At 23.2% G+C, this 13326-nt stretch overlaps 1 protein-coding gene across 1 annotated transcript; it reads left to right on the forward strand.

Annotated features, from left to right (window-relative positions):
* Positions 1-962: 962 nt before the first annotated feature.
* Positions 963-6574, forward strand: LOC112591694 (pickpocket protein 28-like; the record flags this gene model as incomplete). The annotated part of the gene is made up of 9 exons (XM_025335591.1): positions 963-1000; positions 3343-3445; positions 4069-4235; positions 5126-5339; positions 5509-5779; positions 5892-5957; positions 6034-6178; positions 6260-6360; positions 6432-6574. Coding segments are annotated over exons 1-9 (1248 nt in total), but the record flags the coding sequence as incomplete, so codon positions are not given.
* Between the last annotated feature and the right edge of the window lie 6752 nt (positions 6575-13326).

Below are 13326 nucleotides of genomic sequence, written 5' to 3' on the forward strand. Positions count from 1 at the left end.
ATAATAGGAATAAATCATGTGTTTAAGATGAAAGTATACCTACTCTCATAATATTAGATGATATATTTTTTTTTATCTTAAGCGGTTAGGTATTTAATTAATAAAAATCATAGTGTTAAATTACGCATCCATTAAAGGCCATATACCTACATGATTACATGATATTATATTGATAACAATAAATACAATCACAAAATTAATTGATTCTTTTACAGTCTGTTCGAGATCCTACCTCCACCTAACTACTCCACTCCTAATAACCATGTCAATTCTTAAAATTTAAGACTTTATTTTACACTATACTGTTATATAGCCTTTATATTTTATATAAGTATACTTACTATTTACAATTGAATACATTAATGACACATCACTATATATATATATATATATTTAATAATTGTGACATGTAAACAGTGTTTAGCTGCTGCCCGCTAATACTTCAATGAACGATTATAAACATAGAATGTTTTTAAGACTCAAGTAGGCACCTACTCAACATTTGAATGGTTTAGCAAACCACTTGACATTATTTAGAAAAACTATAAATTAAACATGTGTATAACTATTTCGACTATTGAAGTTATAATAATAAATATTCATGCATACAAATGTAAAGAATTATTGTCACCAGTTTACTAACGATTTGTTTTTCAGTAGTTTTATTAAAATAAACAAATTATTTTTGTGACGTTTAACTTTACATTAATAGATTAATATGTTATAATGATTTGTCACTTTAACCACCAAATAATATGGTCAACGCTGAATAGCTCAGTTATAAAACGGTTTTCTATCAGTAGAGTTGCAAAAAAAATCAAATGTTTAACGCCCGTAGAGAAATTGTATTTCAAAGGCACCGGCGTAAGTCCAAAACAAAAAGTTTTAAAATTAAATCGTTATTACTACCTAATAATAATTACTTACGTGAATTTTCATCGATCACAAGTTTACATGGCATAATGTATTTGGGTGAACCTAGAAGACCTCTATTAGAAAGGTGAGCAAAAATAATAACCAATAACCAAATTTACCAAATAATGGTGGCAAAAAATTAAGGTAATGAGAAAAATGATTACAATACACCAGTCATTACCATTTATTCATTGTGTAACATTATTTATAATTTGTGCGTATTATAATAGTGTTTAGTGATAATGTTTATACCTAGTAATAAAGTTACCGTCAGCATAACCATACAAAAGATCAATATATTTATACTAATATTTAAAATAAATATTGTCATCATTATTCGTACGAATACCTTAAACTTATCAAATTTAATAAAATAAAATAAAAGTTAGATACAGTAAATTATGACATTTGTAACCAAATTCATTTAACATTTTTTTAATAATTTGAAGATAATAAAATTATCCATGATTGAAACCGATTAAGAATAGTTTAAATATGAATAGCTATAATTTAGGATGTTGAGGTGTTATAAATTAAAATTTTAAAATTCCTATTTACGTAAACAATAGGAATTCTTGATGTTAAATCGCACAGTCTTTCGAAAGTAAAAACTAATTGTAGTGGACATTTTAGTAAAAATTGTTTTAACGACATGATACATATGGTTCAGGTTTATTATAATTTATTTTTATAGAAAAAATTATGAAGATTTATACCTACTTATAATATATTTATGTATGCATATTGAAATCAAAACTTTTAAAATTTGATTTTATTGGTAATATTTGTTATTCTCAACTGTTTTAGATTAATATAATAATATATAAGCCTACATGACATGATAATATAATATTTAATGAAATATATTATACTCTATAGGCTATACGCTTATAATTTGTTTATCTGTCTTTATATTTCTATATATAATCTATTTAAATGCAATCATGTGGTTTGTAATAATTATTTTCTTATCATTTTGTTTTAAAAGTATATTTCTACTCGGGATAATATTGTTTTATGTTTATTTTTTCTTATATTATAACTTAATGAGTTAACCTTATTAGTCAAGTTGCATCAGTAAGTCAAAATCATGTCCAAATCAAGAAAATAATGAGACTCCTTTTTATTAAAATATATAAAAACATGTAATATACAAAATACAATTTCGGGGGGGGGGGTGTTACAAAATATAGTAATACAAATTGTACCACAACATAATAAAACAATTTCTTCCTCGTTACTCATTGTTTTTTAATATGACAATAATTATTATGCTAAGTATCCAAATTGTATGTATGTCATTTGTTCAGAAGGAAGTTTATAAGAACAATAATAATAATAATAAATAAAACTTTAAATGTTATAAACAGAATAGACATTTATTTTATTAGTACCTATGCACATAAAATTACCTAAGTATATTATACTATTAAGTATCTAGATAGAAGAAAAAAATCAAATAATTTTTATATAATACATTAAAAAATTACAAATTAAAGAATGAAATCCCATTTTCGTGGTAACTTAACAAATCTATCGATAATTTCTATCACATTTAAATCAAAATTTCGGTATATGTTTAGTAGTGCCAATCCAGTAAGTCTAATTTCTCCTATATTGTTTCAAAGTATGTTTTAAATTTTTATAGAGTTGAGAATGACAATTTTCAGTAACAGTTGTAACAAATAATGTGGACAAAATGTACCTTACAGTATTGATTTAATAATACATAAATTAGCAATTTAATAGGAATTTTGGTCATCGATTGAGATATAAGAAAAGATTATTGACAAAATGTGAGTTTTCTTGGTATATAAGACTTATATCGCAATGTTCACTTCTCACACATGCGTAATTCTCAGTAATCAGTTATCATTTCATTCGACTATAATACTAGATTATAAACTTGTATTTCAAAAAAACAATATTATTAAATAAATTAGTTTAATATTGAGCATTAATAAATTAAGTTATCTATCTAATCGTATTGAATTTGGATAAAACTGATTTCTTTAACAAACAATGAAATTCATTTAAAAATGATTCTTTAATTTGTAATTTTTATTTTTTTTTTTTTAATTTGGGGATTTTTTATGGTATTATTTATATTATATATTTTACAGTAGGTATATATATTTTTAATGTCGTCAATTTTCTAGGATTTTTTGGATTGGTGTTATGTCTTTGGTGATGTCCCTATGCGGTTTGCAAATTTATCAATTGTACAATAATTGGTTGAGTAGTAGAACGATATTGACATTGGATAACAATAAGTTTAGCATATGGGACCTGCCGTTTCCGGCAATTACGTTCTGTAGTGATATTCAGCTTCAACATATCGATAACAGAACACTCGGAAACGATACGTTTAATAAGTAATAATAATAATCATCTTTAATATCGTTAGTGTATTATTATTGATTTTAGAGAAACCGAAGATGTAATAAATTTATTGTGTAATAAGTTTGAACTTTATAAAAACGTGACTTTACAAAGAATTGATTCAAAAAGTTGGGAACACGTCATTAAGGTAAGATAAATTGTATTCAATTTTTATTATTTGTTAAGTTTTTTATAAAAACATATCATATTTTATATAAAGTATTTTTAAAAGATATTGTAATTTAAACATGCGATTTTGATGTATTTGCATTATTTTCACATATATAAAAATGTTACTTTGTAAGTAGAAATTATTTTTGATTGACGATACTTTCTTCTTTTTTTAACGTGTTATTGATTATTTGGCGTTTAAGAGAATTTTCAATTTTTTTTTTTAAGCTTAATATTATTATATGAAATTTTAACTTGTATTTATTAAAAACATATTTAAACAATATTTATTGTATGGTATACTTAGGCGTGTTCTTAATTATTAACCAAATGTTAATCAATTTCATAGATAAATTAATCAACTACTTTAAAATAATTTTTCAAATATTAATAATAATATTTTCAAGACATAATATTATAAATAAAAATCACATTTTTATTATATTTCTATATGTAGTGGGGAAAGGTTTTTAACGCATTGAATATACCAATCTTTAATTATTGTTATGTAAATATAATACAGTATAATACTCATTGTTTTTAAACGAGATGAGTAATACGTAGCAGAATAATACTTATGCATTTTACTTTTACTTCAAGAACCACAAAATTGGCTGTAAAAATTTGATTCCGATGTTACTTTGGATTCAAGACGAAATACATTCGCCTTGCAATTATATCCAACCGATAATAACATCATACGGTCTGTGCTATTCAATAAATATGATTCCTCATCATCAGTTGCTGCATGATAATTATCTCTCATCGTAAGTATTAGAGTTGTATAGGTATTTAGTATCTGCATCGTCATTATTATTAGCATATGGCTCCGGCATAAATAGTAAAGACTAAAAACATAATTTAACAATAGGTAATAAGGGCTAATAAAACTAATGAAATAAAACTGAGGCTAATATAAAAAATAAAAGACTAAAATAAATTAAAAATGAGAGATTACAACAGGATAAAAAATAAATAAATTAGGTAACAAAATTGGTAACATATGGCACTTTCCTCTCTCCGATTAGACTTGGACTAGATCACAGGCACACATCTAAATTTTCCATCCACTTGATGGCATCATCGCTATAGCCATAATACAAGTATAACAAATATAGGATTTAGGAGTGGAGAGGGTGTAGGAAGTGTAATTATTATTTTTTAATTTTAGGAGAAAATATTCAATCTATATCGTTAACATAATACGTATATGTGAGTTAAGGAAAAAAAAGAACATGTGTTATTTAATTTGAGGAAAGAAGCAACTTAGCGATAGTACTTTCAAAACCTGTTTATCTTATTCTAAATTTGATTATATAGGTTCTGGTTTTATCTCTACTTGAGACTCGATTTAAAGGAACACAAAAGCCATATGATGTACTTAGTATACCTAGATATTAGTCAAGATATTATTATTTTTTTAAATCTATTTTCTCTTTTATATAATAAAAAATAAAAAGATGATTTATAAATAGCAATTTTTTAAGAAACCTCTAATAAGTCTAATATTAGTAGTTATACACCGATTTTCTCAATCTTAAATCCAGCACTGAGTATATGAATAAAATATTATTTACTCGTACAATAGATCAATTCAAATAAATTCATTCAAATATTGAATATATCACGTACTAATAATATTGTATGTCTGGTGCAGAACGTCTTTTTTGAACTCGACACGAGTCGATAGCATAGCAAATAAAAACCAAACCGCTTGGACCCCTGAAACTGGTTACAGACAGAATGCAACCCCGTTTGACATACCATGGAGAGTGACGGGTGACACCGTAGACAATGCGGTTCGGTTGATTTTTGATTTAGCGAACAAGAATCTAGGAGACTACTGTCCGAAAAGAGATTCTGGACTTACGGTATAATGATAATTGTCGTATATTTTATTTGATTTAGTATTTACCATATTAATTATATTTTTCAACTTGATTGCTTCATTATAGAAGTAAGACTAGCAAAACATGCGCAAGGCATTTATAAATATTCATATTATAAATGAAGTCCAATAATATTTAAAATGAATTGCAGTTGTTTGTTCATAGCCCGGCGGATGTTCCAGTTGGAATCCAACCTACAGCTTACGTTACCGGTAGTAGTTTGTTGTCTGTCGCATTATATATGACTATTATACGTACCTCATATAAAATCAATACATGGACACCAAAACTTCGGAATTGTTATTTTCAACATGAAAAAAAATTAAAGTTTTTTAAAATCTACACACTTCACAATTGCGAAATTGAGTGTAGAGCCAATAACACGTTTAACATATGCGGTTGCAACGCTTATTTTCAGCCAAGTAAGTATGTTTTATCCCACACTGATATATATATATATTTATATTTATATAAACGCTTATATTGTATTTTAATACTTGTGAATTGCAATATAACAATAATGTTATTTTACAGGAGATCAAGAAGTTCCAGTTTGTGGTTCAGAATATTTAGAATGTATCAGAGAATCCTCGACTATTGGTGAATTTTATATCTTATTTTATTTACCTTATAAAATTATATTTTAGGTATGTATATTAAAATATGTGAGTTTCAGGTTATTCGATTTTTAACAAAACACTAAACATGTCAATTAATATTAAAGATTGTAATTGTTTGCCATCGTGTACAAGTATTCAGTACGAGTATGAAACTGTGGAATTTTCTAGAAATTGGTCAATAAATTCTACAAAATCAAAACTGTAAGAAATAGTTGAATCATACTAAAAAAATTAATTAAATATCTAATTATTTTGTTGATATTATATTTGGATTTGATGTAGAGTCCTCACTGAAGAATCAACTTTAGTAATGATTTACTTTAAAAGGAAATATGTTATTGAAGTACTAAAAATTCCATTGATGCCATTCAACGAACTATTAGGTATACCTAATCATCCTCGAACATTTTCTATTATTTTAATTATTTACAAAACATTTTTTTTTTTTTTTTAGGTAATATAGGTGGTTTGTTTGGATTATTTCTTGGTTGCAGCATAATCAGTTTCTTTGAAATATTATATTTTTTTGTTATACGATTATATTTTGATCGACGAAATCGTAAAAAAGCCAAATCAAAAATAATGCCAAGTTTTATTCTTAAACCATAAAAAAAATATTGCAATAAGTTCCTATATTAAATACAAGTATAAAAATTTCCATAGATATCTAAAATTAGATACCAATATAAATATACAGAGTATTTTTTATTATAGGTGAAGTACTATGTATTTATTTAAAAATATAAAAACTACCTAATTTTAAGTCATTAAAAAATAACATTTTTTTTACTTTTTTTAATAAAAACATACATTTTTTATTTCATATTCTGAAAAAAAATATTTACAAAACAGAGTTTAATGTATAAAAATAAATTTTGAACAAGTAGTTTATTAGTTATAAACATTTAAAATTTAGATGAGCATTACATGAGATTATTTGAAGCGGAAAATTTGAAAATTGTATTTATATGTTGTTATTCAAAATAGTTAAAATCTTTATAAGTTAATGATAAGTAATAACATAACAATGATAAAAAGTAATAAATTATATAAATAGTTTAAAAAATATTGTTTTTTAATTACTTAAAATCTCAGGAGAATTTATTTTTAAAAATATTTATACTTCTCTAAATGTTGAATATCTGAAGTTCAAAAAACATCTTGTTATATATGAATGATCGCACACAATTAATCAAAAAATTAAAATCTATAATTATCTGAAGTTAATCTTCACATAATATTTTCACACATAAATATATAATCCATAGTATGTTTTATCTTATTTATTATACGCACATTCAAAAATTAATCACGGTATTTATGCAATTTTGTGTAGTTTTATAGTTGTTGGTACCTAGGTATAAATATAATGAAAAAAAAGTAAGAATATATTTTATTAGTTCATATTTCAATTATTTTTCGTTAATAATGATTATATAGGTATAAGCAGCGGAAAACATTACAGAAAATAACCACATAATATTTTACTATACTTTTCAATGACATTAAAAATGTATTTGTTCTATCAATAATAAACTTGTTTTTTTTACATTTGCACTATTAAATTATCATGAACTGTTGATGTTAATATAATACAATATATTTCAACAATCGATTAATTTTGGAGTAAAGTTTATTTTTCAAATTGATACCTTTAACTGTAAGTTATAGTCTCCTACAGCTATATTATTGACAAGAAATAATAATTAGAAGCGCTACTTGATTTACGGTTATTGTAGTAAAATATTTAAAAAAAATAATAAAAACAATGATCGAAATAGTTTAACATGAGTTAAGCTGTCACAAGTATAATCGGGATAATATCACAGTATCAATGATATTTATTATTTTATTTCATTTATTCTATGGTATAACAACGATAGCAATACCAGAACTTTTTTGCTGGTCAATTTTTTTAAATTGTAAAACTTAAAGAATATGTTTACATTTTTAAAAATATTTGTATTAGTATTATTAAAGGTTTTTATTATAATTTAGTTTATTGCATAATATTACACATACTTTGACAGACATACGCTTATCGGATATTTATATATTGCATTGTACAGATTCAATATCATTCTTTTTTTTTTAATAATAAATAATAATATATACATTCTTAATAATTTTAAAAAGATTTTATGTAATATTTTGGTTCTCTGTGTATTATATTTCTTATTTAAAGTTTTACTTGGCTCACAAAAATATGCTGCAATAAAAGCAGAACAGTAAAATAATAATTAACATGATGTACGTACTTTAGATACTAAATACATAAATCAAATAAAATACACTGATTAATGATTACAAAATAAAATAATATAAGTCATAAGTCATTTGTAGGATTCGGTACCTATACGATACGGGTTGTTTATATTTTATAAGATGGTAAATTAATCATTTGAGACTAGCTATAGACCTATTATTATCTTGGTAACTGTGACGCTGCATGAATGATGTGCTGTTTTGGCAATAATGCATATTTTTTGCGTCAGACACAAGACGAAGCTTTTTATTCTATAGTAATTATTTATACAGTTTTTATAGTATTATTATATTTACACTTAGCGATTTGATTTATCCGAAAACTATAAATATTTCAATTTATTTTAATTAGTATGTTATGAATAATTATGATAATATATACAATGTATGTGTGTAATGTTGCAATTTATTTATTTTATGTGTACCTATATTTTTATAAAATTATAATTTATTTATTATGTTAATAATTTATCTATGAAAATTATGCAATATTTTTGTAACAAAAGATTAAAATTAAAATAATAAGTAATATTTTAAAATTAATATAAATGTGCAGTATTATTTTTTTAAATTCAGGAACATAGGTTATACATCAATCTATAATTAATCTATAGGTAATAATTAAAATTACACTATAACATAATAAGATGATAGGTATGTATGATTAGTTATCATACATTTACATACTTTGCTAAAATATTAATAACTAGAGTAGGTTAGAATTTTAAAAAAAAAGTAAACCAACTGTACCTACCTATGCACTGTGTTCATTTTATACTTTCTAACATAATATAAAAAAATGCATTTTGTCCATTTTGTAGTTTCCTATCAAATGTATATTGTTATTTTTATTAAAAAAATATATTATAATTCCTTTTATCTGATTATTTAAAAAAATACTGTATTGAATTATTTGAATTATATAATACAATGTGAATTAAGTGTTAAAAAAACTACACAGTTAATTTATTTACCATATACATAACTTTATAAGTTATTAAGATATAAATACAAATATACTTGATTATACTAAACATTAAAAACTTATTTTACTCATCAACATTCACTTTTAGCTCTGTCTGCCACTTATCAGATGTCCAGTATAATTTAGTAATGAGTTGTTTACTATTATCATCGAGACACCAACTTTTTCTTTTTTCGCAAAAACGAAATTATAATATTCCTTTTTTATTTAAAATAGTATATTTTTTCAATTATTTTTGATACAATACTAAAAGTGACTAATATAAAAAAAAATGTTTATTAGTAGTTGAGAATAGTTGTAACAGTCAAAAAAAATATGTAATATACAGTACAAGACTTTAAGATACTATTGGAATCCTACGTAGATGTTAAAAAAGATCTATAATGAAAATTTATGTACAAGTGTTATTTTTTAGATTATATTTTATCGTGTAATTATATGCTAAAAATAATATAACTCATAATATTTATTCATACATAGATAGTGATAGTTTGACGAGTCAACTACTTTGAAATATCAAGGAATAATGTTAAGAGCTTTCCTATTTTAATAAAATAAATAACAATACATAGGTATGTTAAATTCATGTAAATCGCAGTTAAATACGTGAATTTAATATGAAGTATACAGTAATTACTAAAATTATTTTTAACTATGTTTATTATTCGTATTACAACTATTTAAAAATAATAAAAACCTTCTTTGCCAATAATAGAATAATATTTTGGGAAAAAACATTTTTTTTTTTAAATACCATAAGATACATAGCCGAAAATTAGTATCGGTGTATGAAGTATATCTAATGGCTACTAATAAAATATTACCGACAATGTAAATGACATCAAGTGAAATTTATTATAAAGTAATTACACTGATACCTTTAACTAGTTTTTTTAATCGTTATGATGCATATATTACTTTCATGCATTTTTATAAAAGTCTGTGAACTATTATAATTATATTATCGGTGTTCTGACTATGGTACATATGTGATATGTAATATATAATATGACAATATTGAATAATGCACAGTTTCATCGATCGTTACACATCTACCTTATCATAATATATTAAATTTAATTGATCTATTATGTAGATTAAATTATAGTATTAGGAATTTGTATGTATATAATAGATGCTAATTATTATTGGCCCTTGGAAAGACCGTGTTAAAGAGTCTATATATTGTATATATTATTTACAATTAAAATTATATTTTTCGACAAATATATGATACCTAATCATTTGTTTGAAAATATATTTAAAAAAGTATATAATTATATATTGTATAGTATATTATCATAGCTATGATGGTCATTGTTAATGATTACTCAGGGTCACATATACATGTTAATGGTATTTATTTATTTATTCTTTTATTTCTTTTATTTGTTTACAACATAACAGGTATTAATTTAATATTTAATATAATATAAATGTATATCAGCAGTAATATTACTGATTTAGTTTTGTTGACCTGAGCTGTTAGTATAAATATAAATAATACTATAATAAAAATAATATTAATATTATGCATATTTATGCACGTTTACTTAAGTTGATAAGCTTAGTTAATATTAAGCGAACATATTTTTTAAGTTTTAATAAATCAATACTAGAGCTGCAGGCTGCCACTACCCACTTATAATAATATAATTATTTATTATTTGTTAATTTATTTTTTCATAAGATAGTTCAAAATTAAAACAAATTAATCAAATATTTTGTTATCATCAATAGTCTATAATTATATTATATACACGCAGTAACTTTATTATTTGTTAATAGAACTCTGTATTTTTTTTTTTTTACATTATTCTAAAGATGCAATATTTACAAACGCAAAAAAATTATTGTTATATGAATATCTTTTTTTTAAATTTTAAATGCATCATAAAATCATTAGGTAATATTTATAAGAAATAAAATAAATAAATAAATAATTGACAGATAAACTAGCAACTGTGAACTTAATAATTTTTATAAACAATAATTTTCTATTTTTAATATATATTATATATTATTTATTCATTTTATTTTTTTATTTAAATAAAAATATATAAGAAATAAAATGTATTATGAATTTAAAAATAATCTTAGTAAATTAATTGCAAAATAGCAGACAATATATTTTTTTAAATAATGTATTTAAACAATAGTGCAGCATCCTATATTAGCTAAACTTGTTCTGGGAGAGCGAGCAGTTTTTATGTATTAAATTTATTCGTATGATAATATATTAGACATTAGTATTAATTAAAATTAAATTATAGAACAATATTAAAATCTAATTATAAATATGATAAAAAAGAATAACAAAAATTAAGTGTTTGCAAATATTATATTTTATTGCTTAGAATTAATAAAGTTTAAAAATAATAATTGTTTAAAATAATAAGGAGTAAAGGAATAAGTAATTAAATAGGTAGTTAGTTGACTATATTTTTAAGTTATTTCTGTTACACAATGCAGTTTAGCTGGTTTTACAGTGTAATTATATCTATGCATATATTACTACACATATCATATCCAATAATCGTTTACAAAAAAAAAAAAAAAATGAAATCATCGCGAAAAGATTAGGTGTTTTTACTGACTTCCGTAAATAAATGCACGTCACCGTCATACACAGAATTTAGTACAATACTTCAGTGATTTATAGAAAAAAATGTAATTGATTATAATAACTTCTAAGTAAAATTTTTCACTCGTCATTTACTTTTCATATTTTATTATATAAATATAAGTGCAGATTTGCTTAATAAACTAAAATAAATTTGACCTTTAAGTAGTTTCACTGAATAGTACATTTTCCTGGCTGCCAAATATTTAAGATAAGTGTTTCATTATGATCCAGAACATTGCCAAAAATATTTAAAAACATTGGTTAATAAATATCCCAAACAAAGCAATATTTTAATTATCTTGGACAATTACTTAATATTAACGAAAATTAATAGATTCTATTTAAGGTTATTTACTGTATTAAATTTACATTATTTTGTTTAGTTTTAGTGCCTGATATATGTGTTGTAATGCAACCGAACATACAAGACTCTATTATTGTACAATTAGAAATATTCTGATAATCTGTCTAATATATAATATTAAAATTATAATTTGTATTAGGGATTGAAGGTTTTAAAAATGGCTTGGTGGAGGGAAAAATTGGCTTGATTTAATGATTGGATTCCCTTTTAATAACTGACATTACGTTGCTCTTGTATTTCTGTGATGAATATAATTGAAGGTAAAATTTGCGTAATATTCAACGTGAAAACTAAAAACTCGGTGGTCAGTCCTATGCACACACTAAAGCCCGTTCAGTGAATCAATAACTGAGGCAGTGCTTATTACTTACTATTTGCAATTAGATTTTTAATATATACTGTTGTAACTAAATAATAATATACTTAAGAGGACTTCATACTAGATGTCTTATCTTTGACTTATGGTTAAGTATTGAGATATAATTAATAAAGCAAGTTGTAAGCATTTTCAAATTTACAAAAAATTACATTCATAAAATGCTCATGGCCAGTGTTAGGAAATATTTAGACAAATTATCTAGATAGAATTGATTTATCTTTTATCTTATCTAGATAATTCTCAACTCGTTTATATTTATCTTCATCTAGATACAATTCTAGTTATCTATGAGTACCTATCTAGATAATTTATTTTTATGAGTTAAAAAAAAAAAATTAAAATTAAAAATATTATTTTTTTAATATGTAATTTTTGTTTGTTTTATTGACTCAAAGATTGATCTATTATTTTCTAATGAAGTTAGAATTATCTATTCTTAATACTGCTCATGGCTTTTTAAAAAAAATATTTAATTATCCTGTTCTACCCCCTGGATATTATTATTACCTTTAAATTTGTTAATAGTTTAATTAATTTTAATATTAAAAGTAACAGAAAAAATGTTGAATAAAAAATTTGTTATGTTAGAGTTAGTAACACGGAGACACAATATGTGAGATATAATTTATTTTTAATATAAGCGTGCATATTTACTTCTTTGCTTAATTCAATGTAATCTTTCATCTTTCCTAGCACAATTTAACACTGAACAGTAAATTTCCTTAACACA

The sequence above is a fragment of the Melanaphis sacchari genome, unplaced genomic scaffold, assembly GCF_002803265.2.
Source record: "Melanaphis sacchari strain LSU unplaced genomic scaffold, SCAv2.0 Contig141_pilon_pilon, whole genome shotgun sequence".
Lineage (NCBI taxonomy): Eukaryota > Metazoa > Arthropoda > Insecta > Hemiptera > Aphididae > Melanaphis > Melanaphis sacchari.